The 18,637-nt window shown below is 53.8% G+C and overlaps 4 protein-coding genes across 11 annotated transcripts in view; 2 read left to right on the top strand and 2 right to left on the bottom strand.

Annotated features, from left to right (window-relative positions):
* Positions 1-2,247: 2,247 nt before the first annotated feature.
* On the top strand, positions 2,248-4,140 carry HPDL (4-hydroxyphenylpyruvate dioxygenase like). The gene has a single exon (XM_008265349.4). It carries the CDS (start codon positions 2,512-2,514, stop codon positions 3,625-3,627), a length of 1,116 nt encoding a protein of 371 aa, XP_008263571.2. The 5' UTR covers positions 2,248-2,511; the 3' UTR covers positions 3,628-4,140.
* A 569-nt stretch (positions 4,141-4,709) lies between these two features.
* MUTYH (mutY DNA glycosylase) lies at positions 4,710-13,508 on the bottom strand. 4 transcript variants are annotated; one of them, XM_070078582.1, is made up of 17 exons: positions 13,369-13,491; positions 11,119-11,258; positions 9,161-9,281; positions 8,127-8,317; positions 7,996-8,035; positions 7,812-7,885; positions 7,633-7,674; positions 7,478-7,549; positions 7,288-7,401; positions 7,105-7,202; positions 6,878-7,022; positions 6,734-6,797; positions 6,360-6,551; positions 6,119-6,255; positions 5,885-6,034; positions 5,625-5,666; positions 4,710-4,906 (listed from the first exon to the last, which is right to left on the bottom strand). In XM_070078582.1, the coding sequence occupies exons 3-17, from the start codon at positions 9,273-9,275 to the stop codon at positions 4,775-4,777; spliced, it is 1,608 nt and encodes a 535-aa protein (XP_069934683.1). In that variant the 5' UTR covers positions 9,276-9,281; positions 11,119-11,258; positions 13,369-13,491; the 3' UTR covers positions 4,710-4,774. The 4 variants fall into 4 exon arrangements, with proteins under 4 accessions (XP_069934683.1, XP_069934684.1, XP_051713817.2 ...); XM_070078583.1 differs by lacking the exon at positions 11,119-11,258 and adding an exon at positions 12,601-12,636 and having other exon boundaries at positions 13,369-13,442; XM_051857857.2 differs by lacking the exon at positions 11,119-11,258 and having other exon boundaries at positions 13,369-13,508.
* Positions 13,509-13,567: 59 nt separating this feature from the next.
* TOE1 (target of EGR1, exonuclease) lies at positions 13,568-17,005 on the top strand. The gene is made up of 8 exons (XM_002715140.5): positions 13,568-13,697; positions 14,415-14,557; positions 14,644-14,684; positions 14,845-14,941; positions 15,071-15,229; positions 15,463-15,722; positions 15,897-16,056; positions 16,134-17,005. Exons 1-8 carry the CDS (start codon positions 13,646-13,648, stop codon positions 16,752-16,754), a joined length of 1,533 nt encoding a protein of 510 aa, XP_002715186.2. The 5' UTR covers positions 13,568-13,645; the 3' UTR covers positions 16,755-17,005.
* TESK2 (testis associated actin remodelling kinase 2) overlaps positions 16,917-18,637 on the bottom strand; it is a 163,070-nt gene continuing 161,349 nt past the window's right edge. For all 5 annotated transcript variants that reach the window (XM_051857854.2, XM_051857852.2, XM_051857856.2 and 2 more), the window contains one exon: positions 16,917-18,587. In XM_051857854.2, the coding sequence (XP_051713814.1) occupies positions 17,860-18,587 (728 nt within the window). In that variant the 3' untranslated portion in view covers positions 16,917-17,859. The remainder of the gene's footprint in view (positions 18,588-18,637) is intronic.

Here is an 18,637-nt window from a genome sequence, read left to right as displayed (position 1 = left end):
AGATAGCCCCCACTTAGCTTCTAGAACCCTTATCCGGAGCAGATGGCAAATGAGGGACCAGAAGTCTTATTTCTGCTCTTTTGTACCTGTGGCTCATGATTGGAAATTCCTGCAGCTGGACCCAAGACCTGGAAACTAGAACTGCTTCCTCGTGGGGCCTCGGACCCGGTCCACCCCAGCCCTTTAGAGCCCTGTAGGCAGAGCTCTTTGCCCAGGAATCCACAAAACATTCTCAGTGTTCAGGCCTAGGGAGGAGTAACCCCTCCCTGTGCCTGTTACTCCTGATCCTGCTGCAGTTCCTCTTCGTGACTATGACCTTTGCTACTTTGTCTGCGCTTGCCCCACAGCTGGCCAGGGCAGAGCTCCTCACTACCAGTCCTGGCCCTTTCTGGGTACTGTTCTCCAGGCTACAGGCCTAAACACCCAGCCAGGCCTCTTTCTTTCTTTTAAAGATTTATTTATTTGAAAGGCAGAGTTACAGGCAGGCAGAGGCAGAGAGAGAGAGGTCTTCTAGATTCACTCTCCAAATGGCTGCAACAGCCAGAGCTGCACCAATCTGAAGCCAGGAGCTTCTTCCAGGTCTCCCACATGGGTGCAGGGGCCCAAAGACTTGGGCCATCTTCTACTGCTTTCCCAGGCCATAGCAGAGAGCTGGATAGGAAGTGGAGCAGCTGGGACTCAAACTGGTGCCCATATGGGATGCCGGCATTGCAGGCGGCGGCTTTACCTGCTATGCCACAGTGCCGGTCCCCAGGCCTCTGTCTAAGCCCTAGCCCATGACATCCTTCTCCCTCCTGCCTGTGAAGCTGATCAGGCTGTCTGGCTCCCATCCCAGCGGTCTCCCCAGCAGCATGTTTCATTGCTCCTCTGGGAGTGGGGCTCACATTCTCACAGAGCTTTGCTTATGCAGTTTGCCCATCTTGGATGCCCTTGGCTAACCCCTGAAAGGCCACCCAGCTGAAGTCAGAAAACTAATTCACTCAATCCAGTGATCTCATGCAGTCCCAGGTTCCAAGAGTAGCAGGGTGCCCAGAAATCTCTGGCTCAGTGCCCAGCTAGGAAACTTCAAAGTGTAAGGACTCCTGAGTTCTAGTCCTAACAGGGTGGGGAGGGTGAAGAACACCAGTGCAGCCGTTCTTTCAGGGCCTGAACTACCAGGATTTTCTCCAAATTTTGCTTGGGACAAGGGAGTTAAAAGTGTTGAGATGTGAGATTGACAAGACAGATGCGGCTGAGAGATGGCACAAATGGAAGGAGAGATATGTAGAAGCAACTCAATGGCCCATCTTCCCATAATACCACTTCTTTGGACCATTTCAGAGAGGGAGCCAAAATATGTAACTTGAAATATTTTAGCATATATTTTTAAAAAGATGTATGTATTCAAAAGAGTAATGGAGAGAGGGGGGAGAAACAGAGATCGTCCGTCTGCTGGTTCGCTTCCCAGATGGCTGCAACAGAGCTGGACCAGGCTGGACCAGGCGCTTCATCTCGGTGTCCCACCTAGGTAGCAGGGCCCCAGATACTTTCCTAGGCCATTAGCAGGGAGCTGGATCGGAAGCGGAGCAGTGGGGACACAAACCAGCACCCGTGTGGTTTGCCAGCGTCACGGATGGTGCTTTACCTTCTATGCCATCATGCCTGCCCCCTAATGTTGTTGATGTTTTAATATTAAAGGAGCACTAGGGGCCGGGCATTGTGGTGTAGCAGGTTAAGCTGCCACCTGCAACACCAACATCCTGCTCCCATCCAGCTCTCTGTCAATGCATCACGGAAAACAGCGGAAGATGGCCCAAGAGCTTGGGCCCCTGCACTCATGTGGGAGACCAGGAAGAAGCTCCTGGCTCTGGCTTCCACCTGGCCCAGCTCGGACCTTTGCAACCATTTGGGGAGTGAACCGGTGGATGGCAAAGCTAACTCTCTCTATTCCCCACTCCCCATAACTCTGCCTTTTAAATAAATAAAATCCTCAAAAAAAAAGAGAAAAAATAAAGCAAATTCCTGAATTGTAAAGAAAAACATGAAACTGCTAAGAAAGTCTGTGCTTGAGGGAGAATTCAGGCTCCTCTCACCCCGGGCTGAGTCTGCTGAGCTGGGGGATGAGGGAGAGCCGAGTGAAGGCAGCAATTGTGATCTCCCTAAGGGTGTGACCCTGGGGAGGAGCGGCGCGGCGTCCTTGTGCTACCCGCGGCTGCGGGTCTGGGGGTAAAGGCGGAGTCACAGGCCCCGCCCCCTCCCCCTACTCCGCCTCAGTGCTGGCTCCGCGTGGTTCTCACAGGTCCGGGATCTGCGGTGTCCCCAGGCGGCTCCACGCCGGGGTGCTGCTGCAGGGAGAAAAGCCCCGAAAGACTTCAACCTGGAAAAGAGCAAGGAACGCTCCCGGGAGACAGAACTGGCCTGCCCCGGTTTACGACCGGCTTCCGACGACTAGCCTGGGACTGAGAATCCCAAAGTGCCAAGCGACAAGCGAGCCGCTCCAGAAGGAAAGGACCAGTCGCCTCCCAGCCCGCCATGGCGGCGCCCGCCCGCAGACTGTGCCACATTGCCTTCCACGTGCCCGCCGGACAGCCCCTCGCCCGCGACCTGCAGCGCCTCTTCGGCTTCCAGCCCCTTGCGGTGCGGGAGGCAAACGGCTGGCGGCAGCTGGCTCTGCGCAGCGGTGATGCCGTCTTTTTGGTTAACCAGGGCGCGGGGCCGGGGGAACCCCTGTACGGGCTGAACCCGAATCACGCTGTGCCCAGCGCCACGAACCTGTGCTTCGACGTGGAGGATGCCGGCGCCGCCTCCCGGGCGCTGGCCGCTAGGGGCTGCAGCTTGCCAGTGCCCGCTGTGAGCGTGCAAGATGCGCAGGGAACCGCCACCTACGCCGTGGTCAGCTCACCTGCCGGCAATCTCAGCCTGACCTTGCTGGAGCGTGCCGGCTATCGCGGACCCTTCCTGCCCGGCTTCCGGCCGCTGACCTCTGCGCCGGGCCCCGGCTGGGTCAGCCACGTGGACCACTTGACCTTGGCCTGCAACCGTGGCAGTTCCCCCACACTTTCGCGCTGGTTCGAGGACTGCTTGGGTTTTCGCCACTTGCCACTGAGCCCAGGTGAGGATCCAGAGCTGGGCCTCGAGGTGGCAGCAGAGTCCGGGTGTGGGGGACTGCGGCTCACCGCCCTGCAGTCCCCAGTGGGCAGCGCCGTCCCTACCCTTGTGCTGGCTGAGTCCCTGCCGGGGGCCACAAACAAGCGGGACCAGGTGGAGCAGTTCCTGGCCCGCCATAGGGGGCCTGGGCTGCAACATGTAGGGCTCTACACACCAAACATCATGGAGGCCACTGAGCAGGTGGCACGGGCCAAGGGCCAGCTCCTGACTCCTCCTAAGGCCTACTACCAGCAGCCAGGCAAAGAGGAACAGATCTTAGCCTCAGGGCACAAGCCTAGCCTTCTGGCCCAACAAGGAATCCTGCTAGATGGCCATGCAGGCAAGTTTCTACTTCAGGTCTTCACCAAGTCTCTCTTTGCTGAAGACACCTTCTTCCTGGAGCTGATTCAGAGGCAGGGGGCCACAGGCTTTGGCCAGGGCAACATCAGGGCCCTGTGGCAGTCAGTGCAGGAACAAGCTGCTAGGGGCCTGGAAGACTGAGGGCCAGAGCTGGGTGCAGCCACCTGCCCTGGAACTCAGGAATACACCCGCGCACACACAAGGCCAGGAGAGTGAAAAACACTGCCCGTGGGGGCCAGGTGTGGCTTCCATCTCGTCAGGATGTGCCAGAAGCTGAGACTCAGACTGGGCTCCAAAGAGGTGCAATTTTTTTTTTTTAAATATAAGACTTTTCTTGGGGCTGGTGCTGTGGCACAGTTGGTTAACCCTCCACCCGCAGTGCCAGCATCCCATATGGACACCAGTTCGAGTCTCGGCTGCTCCACTTCCGATCCAGCTCCCTAATTGCCTGGGAAAGCAGTAGACGATGGCCCAAGCCTTGGGCCCCCTGTACCTACATGGGAGACCTAGAAGCTCCGGGCACCTGGTTTCAGATTTGCCCAGCTCCAGCTGTTGCAGCCGTTGGGAGTCAACTAGTGGATGGAAGACCTATATCTCTCCCTCTCTGTAGCTCTGCCTCTCAAATAAATAATCTTTAAAAAAAAAAAAAAAAAAGACTTTTCTTACACAGTCTAATACATATGCAAGATATAAAGAAGTATGATTAGGAAATAGCACATACTTTTGAAGCAGCCTATATCTCTCTGATCCCACTTCCCTCTCACATGTTGTGATTATTACGTTGTGGTTATTAACCCTTTGCTTTTTTGTATCACTGTATATGTACTACATCCATAAATAAAGAATTCAGTATTTGAGGGAGGAATGTAGGACAGAACAAACCCTCCCCTGTGTTCCCCCTCTCCCTAGGGAGCAACCACTGGGGTGGGAAGGGCCTGGATCAGGGTTAAACCCAAGCACCTGCTCTAGGGTGATGCCACTGCTCCAATCAAAGCCGACCTGAGACCCAGGCTGAGGGTGTTGGGTGTCAGCCGCTGGCAGGTGTTCACCCTCTCTGCTGAGGGCTACAGGAGGACAGACCACTTTGGACAGAAAACTCCTCCTCCATCTGCAAGGGCTGGCTGGGAGCATGGCCAGTGGAAGTCAGAACCAGGACATCACCATTTTCTGGTCCCTCAGAGGTGAGGGAGAGAATTAGGGAGAGGGTGCAAAGCTCTCAAACATTTCTAAAAAACTAGCACTTTATTTAATAAACAACAGGATTGTGGGTGAGGGTCTTCCAGAGGCATCAGTGGGTGGCACTGCTGAGGCTGGGCACATCCACGGGGATGCAGGGCCTAAGGAAACTATCCAGGACCTGCTGGCCCTTGCTGGGCCTTTTCCGACCAAGTGGAACGGACATGGGGGACCTTTTGGAACCCTGTACGGAATCCAGATGAGGGAGGCACTGAGGTAAGGGCAGCAGAATCCTCTCCTTCCTCCCCTCCTCCCACTCTATAGATCCAGCTCATCTTCTAGCCGGAAATCCTGGAGGGCTTTCGGGCTGCCTCCACTATCTGCCCCTTCAGCCAACTTTCCAAAAGGTAACTCATGAAAACCTTTCAAAGACGCAACCCTGAGCCCGTGTCTCTCCCACCTAAAATGCCGCAGTGGCCTGCTGTCCACACCCGACTGACCTCTGCAGCTAAGCCAACACCCACTGCTCTCTGAGCACTGCAGATTGCACTGTGCCCCACCTGTCCTCACCTTACTTTGGGATCTGGAAAGAGCATCCTTACTGCAGAGACCCCTCCCAAACCTGAGGAAACCACTCATTTTAAGGACCCAGGTTACCACCCACTCCCAAGCAACCTTTCGAGATCCTGGGCTCCCAGACAGAATGAATGGCTCCCCATCTCATTTCCCATAAAACCTAGCACGAACATTCCACACACTGTGAACTGGACTGTCCTCATCAAGGTGCTTTTGTCCCCAGACCCTGCACCTGACATTGTCAAGTCCCCAGATCAGGAACTTTTCCTCCCCATCTAGTGAAACCTGGAGCGGAGAAGATTCACCCAAACGTGTCAGCTGACCGGCTAAGTGCCCATGGATGTGGGCCTGGGAAGAGACAGCTGGGTGGAGGCCAAGAGACTTACCTTGCAGGTCCCTGGCTTTTGGCCCTCATACACACGGAAAACCTAGCCAAGAAGAGGGCGGGAGAGGAAGGGCTGGCAACGTCTCTGAAAGAGCCAGACCCGTGTTCTGCCCTCCACTTCATGCCCCCGCACTTTCATTTAAAACATTCCTTTTTTTTTTTTTTTTTCTGTTTCCACAGTAACAGTTTCTTGTATAACATGTGGGTAGCCAAAAAAAAAAAAAAAAAAAAAAAGTACAACAAAGACAATAAAAGTAGTGCCTTTTTCATGGCCGTGGAGACTGCCGCAGTGTGAAATTCCTCCCGGGTCAGCCAGCGAGCGCCAGGTGGTGTGCTTGCCAAGGTCTGGCCTTCCAGGGCCAGACCATACACTTGATACGTCACCTTGATGTGAGAGAATGTGTGGACCACCTGTGTGGAGTGCCAAAGGGCTGCAACAGGCCTGTGGATGCGGCTAGGAGAGCCATCATCCCCGGCCCCGCCCTGCCCACTCACCTCCCCGAGGTGCCGGAGCTGAGCAGCAGGGAGGGGCCCAGCCCAACTCTGCAGTTCCTGAAGCAGTGCCTTGTGCTGATGCTGCACTGGGGACTCCAAGGTCACGGACGGGAACTCCCACAGCCCTGCCAGCAGACCTGAGAGGGAGGGCAGCCCGGTGCGGGTTAGGTTTTAGCTGCTGCCGCCTCCATTCCTCCCTTGGTGCTCATGCCACAGCCCTCCACATCCATGATCCAGGTACCTGAGCTGGGCCTCTGGACCAGCAGAATGCGGGCACCTCCAAGGGCCTTGGGCTGCTCCAGGACACAGGTGGCAGAGCACTCCTCCCTGGGGGGCCTGCGGCTGGCCTTTCGGGGAAAGTTGGCCACTCCCAGGGTCTGGTCCCAGGGTTCTGAAGGAGGTGGGCACAGCTGGCACTGTCCAGTACCAAGAGCTGGAAATAAAGCCCCGAGCCCCACTCAGGTTAGGCGGGCTTAAGTGCCAGGCTCAGAGGGCAGGCTTTGGCCTGCTCTGCGGAATCTCACTCAGCCTTTAGGAAGCACCGGAATGAGACCCCCACAGGCAGCTGCCTGAGCACTGGGAAAAGCTGGGGCTGGGGCTGGGGCTGGCACTCACCACACTCCTCTACATCAGGATTGCCTGGCAGGCTCCGTGAAGCAGACAGCTGTTCTTGCTCCACCTAAAAGGCAAATGGTACGGGGTCATGGGACAAGGGTCATTCCCAAGGACCCCTAACTTCCCCTTACTCAGGAGGCTAACCCTCTGGCGGGCCCGGCACAAGCGCTGCACAGGGCATCGTTTGCAGAGTGGGCGCTGCGGGGTGCACACTGTGGCCCCCAGCTCCATGGCTGCTTGGTTGAAGTCCCCTGGCCGTACTGGGTCCACCAACTGCTGGGCGAAGCTCCTACAAGAAGGGAATGTCACTCTGAGCCAAACGCTTTTTGGAGATATCCCTCCCAAGCTCCCCTGCCACTCCGATATCCTACCAGAGCTGCTGGAAGACAGGAGCGCTGCTGGGATCAGCACCAATGGCTCGAACACGGCACAGCACCCGCACCACATTCCCATCTACCACGCCGGTTGCCTAGCACAGAGGAGCCTAGGAGTCAGCCTGGACTGGGAAGAAAGAGGGTGAGCATGCACAAAGTAGGGGTGGGCTATGGGCTCACCTGGCCAAAGGCGATGGAAGCTATGGCCCCAGCTGTGTAGCGCCCCACACCAGGCAGGAGCCGCTGCAGGGTCTCTGCGGTTCGTGGCACATGGCCCCCAAGTTCCTCTACCACCTGATAGGGGTAGGAAAGCTCAAGGTTACTACAGACTCAAGGTCCCTGGACTCCCAACTCCCCACGATTTCCTCACCTTCCGAGCTCCCTCCTGCAGCCTCCTGCCTCGAGAATAGTAGCCCAGGCCAGCCCAGAGCTGGTTCACCTCCTGTGGGTGGGGCCACAGGTCCACAAGATCACTGGTCAATCCCTCAGCTGTTTCCCTTTCCCCTACCCTAGTGTGGCTCTCACCTCCAGGGAAGCACTGGCCAGGTCCTGCAGTGTTGGCCACTTCTACAGCCCCAAGGCAGGCAAAAAGAGATGAGGTCACGGATGAGAACGGTAGAGGAAGCCTTCCTTACACACACCCCAAAGTATAGGCTCTCATCTGGGGTCTGACTCCTGACCCTCCCCTTCCTCCCATGAGTCACCTGCATCCATCGGGTGTAGTAGTTGATCACCGTGGCAACCTGAGTCTGCTGCAGCATGACCTCTGAGACCCACACTGGGGAAGAGGGGCTGGCATGAGGGCACTGCTGACCTGCTCGCTGCCTGAAGCCCCCAAAGCTGAGACCATGCAGGCAAAGCAGCCCTACTTTCAGGAGATGTACTGACCAGCATACGCCCGCCTGTCTGGGTCCACCTCATCCTCTGCCTGTCAATGCAACCCAGATACGCAGTTAGCATGGAGAGGGTTGGGTGCCAGTCTCTCCCCACCCCTCCATCCCTTTCCCTTCCCTGCCTACCCGTCTCCTCCAGGGTAGGTCCCGCTTCTCACGGTCATACCAGTTCAGCAGGCCCTCACGGAAGGCTGTGACTTCAGCTGAATCTCTGAACAGATGGTACGGGGAGACGGAGGCCTGCGACACCACCTCTTCCTGCTGTCTGGCCGGGCCTGCTGGGGCCTCAGGACACTCAGGGATTCTCCCTGTGCAGGCTGTGAACCAGGGACACAGGACACAGCAGCCTGTGGCAATATGCTCCCACCGAGGGCTTCCCGACCTCTGCTTAAGCCTCGGAGCTGCAGTCACAGTTCTCGTGCTCTATGCAGCCTTGGCCAAGGTTCTGGCCTTAATTTCCAGTGGTATGACCGGCTCATTTGTTTCTGGGCCATAATGGAAACCCAAGAGTGTCAGCCATGTAGAATGTACACTTGCACAGAGTTTTCCTGTTTATAAAACACTCCCAGTCTCACAAACATGTGCTCCCACAAAAGCCGTGGGAGAAAAGAAATGCAGATCACTGCTCCACTTCACTGGTAAGAAAGCAGCCATTCACAGCAATTATCGCAAAGTCACAAAGCAGCGTAGTCAGAACTAGGTCCTCAATTAGTCCCTCAATGCCATGAAAGGCAGAGTGACACACAGAGAGGGAGAGTAAGAGAGAGAGAGAGGGCAAGGGAGAGAAAGAATCCATCTTCCAGTTCACTCCCTAAATGGCTACAATAGCCAGGAATGGGCCAGGCCAAAACCAGTAGCCTGGAACTCCATTCAGGACTCCCACATAGGTGGCAGGGGCCCAGGTATTTGGGCCATCATCCACTGCTTCCCCAGGTGCATTAGCAGGGAGCTGGATCAGGAGTGGAGTAGCTGAAAACTCGCACCAGCACTCGGATATGGAATGCTGGCGTTACAAGCAGTGGCTTAACTCACAGTGCCACAGTGCCATCCCCAGTCTCAATGCCTTGACACATTCCATGCTCCCTTCCTAGCCCAAGGCTCCCCCCTTTCACGGCTGATGAAACCAGCCCCGAGCCTCTGGCTAGGGCCAAATTCCTCACCATCAGGGTCAGAAGGTGCAATTTGGCTGCTACCAAGGGCATGTTGTTTTCTTCGCTTCTTGCTGGCTGCCTGCTTCCTGTGACCACTTCCCACAGCTCCTCGTGGCTTCCTCATGATGGCCTAGATGAGAAAGACCCAATTAGGGGCCAGCCTTGTGGCACAGTGGGTTAATACACTGCCTGCAACCTTGGCATCCCATATGAGCACCAGTTCAAGTCCCAGCTGCTCCACTTCTGATTCAGCATCCTTGCTAATGCACCTGGGAAAGCAGTGGAAGATGCCCCAGGTGCTTGGGTCCCTGCCACCCACATGGGAGACCTGGATGGAGTTCCAGGCTCCTGGCTTTGGCCTGTCCCAGTCCCAGCAGATACAGCTATTTGGGGAATGAACCAGCAGATGGCAGATCTCTCTTTCCCTCTCTGTAACGCTGCCTTTCAAATAAATAAATAAATGTTAAAAAAAAAAAAAAAAAGACCCAGCCAAAGTCGTCAAAAGGCTATTTCAGGGTCATGCAGGGGCGATAGCTACCTTCCTGCCAACACCATTCACATGTCTCGCTTTTCTCATGCACTCAGGAAGCCCATGGGTTTGCTCTTGACTGGCTGTGGCATTGTGGCAACCCGTGAGGCTAACCAAATGGTCTCACAGGAACCAGCATGAGTACAGCCCTAGAGACATGCAAGCTTTAAGGGGCCATGGCTGGGATGGGTCAAGGACCAAGACCTCCTGTTTTGGAGCATTTGTGTCTCACTGATGCTTACTGTGACCGCATGTGGGGAGAGGGGTTGTTTAGATGTGTCTGGGAGCATGTGGGGTGGGTGGGAGAATTCTCTGCTTAGAGATGTAGCATGGCTATGCTAAAACAAACTTTCATAGTCATTTAGTCCAAATCTTCATTTTACAGGCATTAGAAACCAAGGATCAGAGAGAAAAGATTTGCCTATGAGCAGATGGCAAATCAGTAGGGGATACAGATGAGCTATTTTTATACCTAATCTCTTCCTGATCTAGTAAGTCATAGCTGGCTGACCACTAGTAATGAGAAAATGCATCCAGGCGATCTTCACTGCTCCATTCTCTGGTTGCCTTGTCTTAGTGGCTGTAAGTACCTAAACTCAGTGAGCACCCACTCTATGCCAGACCCTGTCAAGTGCTTCACTGGATCTGCCATTCAACCTCTTGATAACTCCATCGCATGGACTATCACCTCTCAGTGGTTAGGGGAGAGCGAGCCTTGTACAGAGGAAGCAACTTTTTCTTTCAAACCCAGAACCTGCTCTGCACTTAAAAAAAAAAAAAAAAAAAAAGATGTATTTATTTATTTATCTATCTATCTGAAAGGCAGAGAGAGAGAGAGAGAGATGTCTTTCATCTGCTGGTTCATTTCCTAAACACGTGCAACAGCCAGAGTTGGGCCAGGGCAAGAGTCCAAATCTCCACCCAGGTCTCCCATGTGGAGGTAGGCATCCCAGTACTTGGGCCATAATGCACAGCCTCCCCGGGCGCATCACCAGGAAGTTGGACTGGAAGCAGAGTAGCAAGGACTTGAACTGGCACTGTTATGGGAGGCAGCTGTCCCAAGTGGTCCTGAACCCACTCAGCCACCAGGCCCAGAACCTGCACTTTTATACTCTGCTCTATCGCTCCCCTGCTAAGCCTGTTTCAAACTCTTTACCACCTCATTTTTATCAAAAAAGCTTGCTTCCTCCTTCAGAGAAAAAAATGAATAAATGAATGTGTAAATTTATCTCCTTTCCCCTTTTTAAGGGAGAAATGAAACCTTCCTCTCAGGGTCCTGCTCCTCCAGTCAAGACCCACTCTCCTCCCCTTCAGAGCCAAACTTCCTTCACTTTCAATAATTTATTCTTTTTTAAAAAAGATTTATTTATGTATTTGAAAGGCAGAGTTACAGAGACAGAGAGAGGTAGAAAAACAGATCTTCCATCCGCTGATTCACCTCCCAAATGGCTGCAAGGATCAAGGTTGAGCCAGGCCAAAGCCAGGAGCCAGGAGCTTCTTCTGGGTCTCCCACGTGCGTGCATGGGCCCAAGCACTTCGGCCATCTTCCGCTGCCTTCCCAGGCACATTAGCAGGGAGCTGGATCAGAAGTGGAGCAGTCAGGATTTGAACCGGCACCCATATGGGATGCCTGTGTTGCACGTGGCAGCTTTACCCACTATGCTACAGTGCCAGCCCCAAAAAGAACTTATTCTACAACCCTTCTCCAAAGAGCAAAATGATCTTTTCAAGACATGATCATGCCACTTCCTTATATAAAGCCTTCCCACTAAATCCTTGAACAAATATTAATAGGGTGCCTACTATGTGCCAAGCAGTTTTAGTTACCTGGAAAACTGCAGTAACCAAAACAGCAAAGGTTTCTGCCCTCACAAAGTTGATATTCTCTAATGGAACACCATGGGGGCCGGTGCCATAGCTCACTTGGTCAATCCTCCACCTGTAGCACCGGCATCCCATATGGGTGCCGGGTTCTAGTCCCAGTTGCTCCTCTTCCAGTCCAGCTCTCTGCTGTGGCCCGGGAGCACAGTGGAGGATGGCCCAAGTGCTTGAGCCCCTGCACCCACATGGGAGACTAGGAAGAAGCACCTGGCTCCTGGCTTCGGATTGGCGCAGCGCGGGCCATGGCAGCCATTGGGGGGATGAACCAATAGAAGGAAGACCTTTCTCTCTGTCTCTCTTTCTCTCACTGTCAAATAAAAAAAAAATCTAATGGAACACCATGAATAACATGCATAAGAAGTCAGTTTATCTAGTATGGTTAGAAGGTGATAAATATTAGCATAGAGAGAACAAGTAGAGCAAGTACAGAGGATGTACAGTGCTGGGGTGGAGGGCAGAGTGCTGCAAATGTCAAGACCATGGTCAGGGACCTTACTAAAGTGATGCTTGGCCAATGACTTGAAGCGGTTGGAATTAGCACATGGACACCTGTGGGAACGGTGTATCAGGAAGCTAGTGCAAGGGCTCCAAGGAGGACGTCGGGCATGTTTATGGTATAAACGGGGGCTACTGTGGCTACAATGAAGTGAGGAGAGGGTACACGCTACATGAGGCTTGAGAGGTAGAGGGCAGGTAGAGCCGGATGACAAACTGCCTTGGAGGCCACTGGGAAGGCTTTGGCATCACCCGGCCCCCTTGCTGTTAGGAGCCCCGCCTCTTCCCAAAGCCTTGCGGCTCCACTGATCAGGACCTCATCCGCCTCATCTCTCTGACCATGCTCCAGCCACGTCGGCCAGAATTTGGTTGCTTCCATGCTCCCGTGTTGGCCCACTTTGAGGCCTCATGCAATCCATTTCCTCCGCCTGGACAACTCTTGCACGCTTTACCTAACACCTAATCGTTTTTCAGATCAGACCCCCAGTCATATCCTCGCAGCTCTCCACGGTAGCTCCCACATCAGGTGCGATCTCACACTTACAGTGATTCTTTTGGTCAGTGTCTGTTTCTACCACGGCTATAAAAAAACAACATAAAGGCAAGGTCAGGGTCTCTTCTGTTGGCTGTTGTGTCCTGATAATGCCAGGTAAACTGGACGCAATACATAACTTGTTAAACGAATTAGTGACACGTGAGATCGTTGAAGGGGCTTTCCCTTTGTCAGGATGGAAAAAATTCATGCAATTGTGAATACTGATAAGGACTCCGTAGAGAGAGAAAGTTGAAGATGAACGAGAAACAAGTGAATAGCCAAGGAAGAAAGTGTTGACGGGCCAAGGGGATGAGAACCAGAGCACGAGAGACTGGTCTCCGACAGGCCACCTCTCTAACTAGCAGTCCCTTTCGGTCACCTTCTGGGCCAACTGTGCTCCCCAAGCGCTTTACAATCTGCCCCTTTATCACCATCCCTACTACTGCACCTGTAATTCAAGCCCACATAACCATCGACCTAGCTTCCCGGCTAGTCCGGTCGCTCTACCCACTCTGCAGCCTCATCCTGTGCCCGGCTGCCCGCCACTTTCACTTCCCGGAAGCTCATGCGGAAGTCCCGCGAACCCTCCTCTCGAAATCTGCCGAGCAGAAGACAGCCCTCCCTTGGCCTAACTCCGGGGCATGCTCCACGCTCAGCGCTTGGCAGCGACGCTCCCTCTGGGAAGCCCGCCTCCGCCAGCCTCATCCCTCGCGCCGCCCTGATGAAGACAGCCCGATGCCGTAGCCCCATTCTCGCGCGCGCTGTTTAAGACATTACCTCCTGCTTGTTCTCCCGCGCCCAGCTCGCGGGGGCACGCCAGAGGGCGTGGCTCCTGCCAATCTGGCAGCGAGCCGGCCGGACCAGCCAATAGGCTCTCAGCGCGCGCTAGGCCCACGCCCCCAACCCAGACCCGGGAGGTCTGAACGGAAGTCCGACCCATTGAGAACCCGGAGGGCGAGACCCCGCCCCATAGCCGACAGCCCGAGTCGCGCCAGGAGACGAAGCGGAAGTCCCGCGAACCCTGCTACAACTCCAGCGAGGGAAGCGCGGCGTCATGGCCGCCAGCAATCACGATGGCGCAGCTTCGGCTCCAGCGGCCTCTGGCGGTGAGCGGCTTCCCGGGGACCGCTTTAAACGCCTATGAGCGCCGGGACGGGGAAGGCCTCGTGCTCTTAGTCCTGGAGACAGACTTCAGGCTTCAAGAGCACTAGCTCTTGCCCGAGCCAGCCACGGGAAGACTACAAGTCCCAGTGTGCATCGCGGCTCGGCGGCACTATCCTGGCGTGTTGGGAGGTAGTCAGCGGTGGTGGGGCGTGCCGGGAGATGTAGTCTGGAGCTCAGAGCTGTTGATAGTTGTGATTCGGAGAGTGGGGCACGCTGGGCGTTGTGGTCCGGAGGAAGTGGGGTGTTATCAGGCCATGGGGAATATTGGGAGCTGTTGCCTGTGGCTTTGGGGGCATTGTGGGAACAATAGTGTGCAGCCTTGTGGGATATTAGAGAGCTCTGCACAAACTTCCCGCAGAGTATGGGAAAAGGAACCGCAAAGGTCGTGTAGCCCAACCTCCCCCTTGATGATTGTGACACTGAGGGGAAGAAATGTCCCCAAAGTGTCACATTAATCCCCTGGCAGACTCAGGCTTCCTCTGTTCAAATTCAGGGCACTGACCACTGGAAGGCCTGTGTATGGAACAAGAGGGATACAAAGACCCTGGAGAAAAGCCACCATTGGAAACTGCCCCTCCTTCCCCACCCCATGGCCTTGCTTGGTATCTGTTCCCATAGGCCTTTGCCAGAGCATAAATATTCACCACTCTCCCCCCTAGGTTGTGTTAGCAACAGCACAAAATCAGGAGAGGAGCTGGTAGTCCAGGTTCCTGTGTTGGATGTGCAAAGTGACAACTTCAAGGAGATGTGGCCATCCCTCCTGCTGGCCATTAAGACATCTAGCTTTGTGGCTGTGGACACAGTGAGAATTGGGAAATAGGGGGGTGGGTGGTTCTGAATGGGTTGGTGTTAGGGACCTGTCACAACCCTCCCTTTATGCACGCATAGGAACTGAGTGGACTTGGGGACAGAAAGAGTTTGCTGAACCAGTAAGTATAATCCCTGTTCTTTTTAGTCCCAACCCTGGCAAGAAGGGCAGACCTCAACCCTGGAGTTGGTGGGGGAAGGGGGTACTGTCACAGTCCTGGATAGTTTGGGTCTTTCATGAAGCTACCTCCTAGCCATAGCCACCCCCAAACCCAACCTAAGGTGCATCGAGGAACGTTACAAGGCCGTGTGTCATGCTGCCAGAACCCGTTCTATCCTCTCCCTGGGCCTCGCCTGCTTTAAGCAGCAGCCAGAAAAGGTATGGGCTAATGGCACCCCCCTCTCAGGTCTATGGCTAAGGGGAGGAGGGAGTGAGATCCTGAGGAACATTGAGTGTAATGTTTTTTCCTCCCAAATTTTGATATAGTAGACCCTCTTTTTCTTCTAGGGAAAACACACCTATTTGGCCCAAGTGTTCAATCTCACCCTGCTGTGCATGGAAGAATATGTCATAGAACCAAAGTCTGTGCAGTTCCTGGTACAGCATGGCTTTAACTTCAACCGGCAGTATGCCCAAGGCATCCCCTACCATAAAGGAAATGACAAGGTAGGCCTGCAGCTTCTCTAGCCTTGAGTCTATGTCTTCTGGGACTTCTCTTCCTCAGACGCTAGCTAGATGCCTGGGGAGAATCTGCTTCTTAGGGAATATGGGGAATCACTAGTTTCAGGGCTGGGGAAAGGTGACTGATAACAAAGGTTGGTAGCCCTGGCTTAGAGAGAGGGAGAGTTTTCCAGGTAGGGGAATGTTTCCTTCCCTATGACCTCTTTTCTCCCACCTAGGGTGATGAGAGCCAGAGCCAGTCAGTACGGACACTGTTCCTGGAGCTAATTCGGGCCCGCCGGCCTCTGGTACTACACAATGGCCTTATAGACTTGGTATTCCTATACCAGAATTTCTACGCACACCTGCCCGAGAGCCTGGGAACCTTCACGGCTGACCTGTGTGAGATGTTCCCAGCAGGCATTTATGACACCAAATATGCTGCTGAGTTTCATACCCGCTTCATGGCCTCCTACTTAGAATATGCCTTCCGGAAATGGTGAGAGAATGGTTGAGGGAAGGGTGGGACTTGGTCCAAGCCTATTTCATCCACTCACGATATTTATCGAGTGCCTACCATGTGTCAGGCGTTGTCTTAGGTGCTGAGGATTCAGCAGTGAACAGAACAAATACTGCTCTAGTGGCGCTTATGTTAATGGTTGTGCTGTTGCAGTGAGCGGGAAAATGGGAAGCAGCGGACAGCTGGTGGCCCACACCTTACCCTGGAGTTCTGCAACTATCCTTCTAGCATGAGGGCCCATATTGACTACCGTTGCTGCATGCCCCCTGCAACCCACCAACCCCATCCTACCAGCATCTGTGACAACTTCTCGGTGAGAGCACTTGGCTGGGCTAGGGAGGTTCCGATGCATGGATTCCCTTCCTAAGCCTCCCCCTTTTTTATCTCTAGGCCTATGGCTGGTGCCCCCTGGGACCACAGTGTCCTCGGTCCCATGATATTGACCATATCATTGACACTGATGAGGCGGTGATGGAGGACAAGCAGCGACGGCGACGACGAAGGGAAAAGCGGAAGAGGGCTTTATTGAGCCTGTCTGGAACACAGACCTCAGGGGAAGCCGAAGATGATCCTCCCACGAAGCAGGTCTGTGGGGACAGCCTCAAGACTGAGGAAAGTGAGCAGAAAGTGGCTGAGGATGAAACTGGGTGCCAGCCTGGCTCTGAGCAAGGCCACAAAACTGACTTGGAGATGGACCTAAAGGCATCAAGGCCTGAAACAGCTGATGTGCCTACCTCGGAAGTGTCAGAGAATCAAGCTGGTCCTAATCCAGTGCCTGGAGATGGATTGCATCGGGCTGGTTTCGATGCCTTTATGACAGGTTATGTGATGGCCTATGTGGGTGTGAGCCAGGGACCCCAGCCCTGCAGCTCTGGACCTTGGCTACCTGAATGTCACAACAAAGTATATCTGAGTGGCAAAGCTGTACCTCTCACAGTGGCCAAGAGCCAGTTCTCCCATTCCTCCAAAGCCCACAACCTGAAGATGAAGCTGGCTTGGGGCAGCAGCTGACCTGACTTCTGCCTAACTCAGAGCCTAGAAAGAGAAGCTGAGGGTAAAACAGAAGCGTTTGAGTGCCTCTGGCCTGTGAATGCCATACGCTGCATTGCTTCTGGACTTTCTCCTTTGCCCCAGAGGCTGAAGCACAAGAGTACAAGTAAGAAGGCTGACCAGCACCTGTAACACCAACTTTATTTATTTTTAAATCTGAAAATGTCTTGGGAAAGTTTTACAAAAAAATCAACAGAAACAAGTTATGAAAATATTTGACCAACTTCATTCTTTGGTTATTTCTTATTGCAGCTCTGAAGACAGACTGTTCCCAAAGCTCCAGCCATAGCAGGAAGGGAAGAAAATCAGTCTATGTATAAACCATTTAACCAACTGGCTGTATCACATATTGACAAATACATAGAGCAGGCCCTGGGGCCTACATAGCCAGCCCCACTCCCAACCAAAAGGTTGAAAGTCTTATGAGGCAGAACATTAAGACTCCGTTATAAATACAGAAATAGACTAATCAATTGGAAAAAGATCTTTGAATAGGTTAGCTAAGAGCCATGACCACCACGCTGTCTTGCCCTCCCCTTGCATAGAAATGTAGTGATGTGGTCTGATCATGCAGTAAGTGCAAACAGCAATTATTCAAGTGTCTTAGACGTACTGGCAAGAAGCACCCCAGTGTTCAGGTCTGAGAAACAGTCATGGCCTTTATGGCCATCTGGTTAGTTCCAGGTTCCATCCAGTAGCTTATGTGCCCCAAGGAGGAGCAAGACCTGGGATGGATGAACTGGGGTAATAACTGCCTGCCAGCTCAGCCTAGAATTAGGAGTCCTGGTCCTATGTGGGGAAGTGCACTGGAAGGTCAGGTGGGAACCAGAGCTCCTTGCTGGATTTCAGAGGCTTGGTATCAGCTGTTGGCCCTAACTAGGAACACCTCTCACTGCTGTCTCCCTTCCTACACAGCCTTTGGGTTTTGGGAGTTCAGTAGCTGAGTGTGGCTTAGCCTAGCCTGGTGCTTTATGGGCTGTGGGGAAGGGTAGAGGCTGGGCACCAAGGAGGCCCTACAGCTTTAGCTGAAGGTTCATCCCCAAGGTGAGACAGGGACTAAGCCCCCTCATGCATCCTGCTCTCCCTGGCTTTTCAGGCCCATGCTTGAGACAGAGAGGGGGCCTGGAGCCAAGCCTCTTGGCCGTTGTTCTACCTCCATCTCTTCAGAGGCACCTCCATGGCATGGTCTGGTCCCTTGGGGCCTGGGCCCAAAACCATTTTCTTCCTGGGGATCGGAGCAGTCCATGGCTTCATGGGCCAGAGCAGCTGGTAGAGCAGATGCCTGGAATGGTGGGATCTCTCTTACTCTGTACTTCAGACTACTGAGGCGTGGTGGGGGCCCATCAGATAGCGATTCTTCTCGGCCCACAAATGGACAGGCCTCGCGATGCAAGAACTCAGGCGAACCAGGCAAAGAACATGACCGACGAGCTGGTAGAGCCAAAGGTTCCTGCCAGTCAGCCAGGGGCATGGTTCCAGGCCCTGGTGCATCCAGGTCAAATACCAGGGAGATGACAGACTTGCTTGGCAGGTCAAATAACTTGATCTTGCCACCCTTGAGGTCCTGGCGTGCACTGAAGGGGTTGACTTTGGGGATGCGGGAAGCACCATCTCGTTGTGGCTGGTAATAAGGGTCCAAGACGCTCACTGTATGTGGGGGTTTATGAGAGAAGATGTCTGAACGGCTTCGAGATAGACAGACAGTACGTCTTGGGCTTGGGCGTGGTGACTTGTGAGGGATCTTGTCATCCAGTGAGCTTAGTCGCTTTACCCCAGGTACTTTCTCTAGGAGTCCTAAAGAACAGTGAATCAAGTCAGTTACTCTCAAATAGAAGCAGTATTTT

The sequence above is a fragment of the Oryctolagus cuniculus genome, chromosome 7 (genome assembly GCF_964237555.1).
Source record: "Oryctolagus cuniculus chromosome 7, mOryCun1.1, whole genome shotgun sequence".
Classification (NCBI taxonomy): Eukaryota; Metazoa; Chordata; class Mammalia; order Lagomorpha; family Leporidae; genus Oryctolagus; species Oryctolagus cuniculus.
This window is presented reverse-complemented; position numbering and strand designations above follow the sequence as displayed.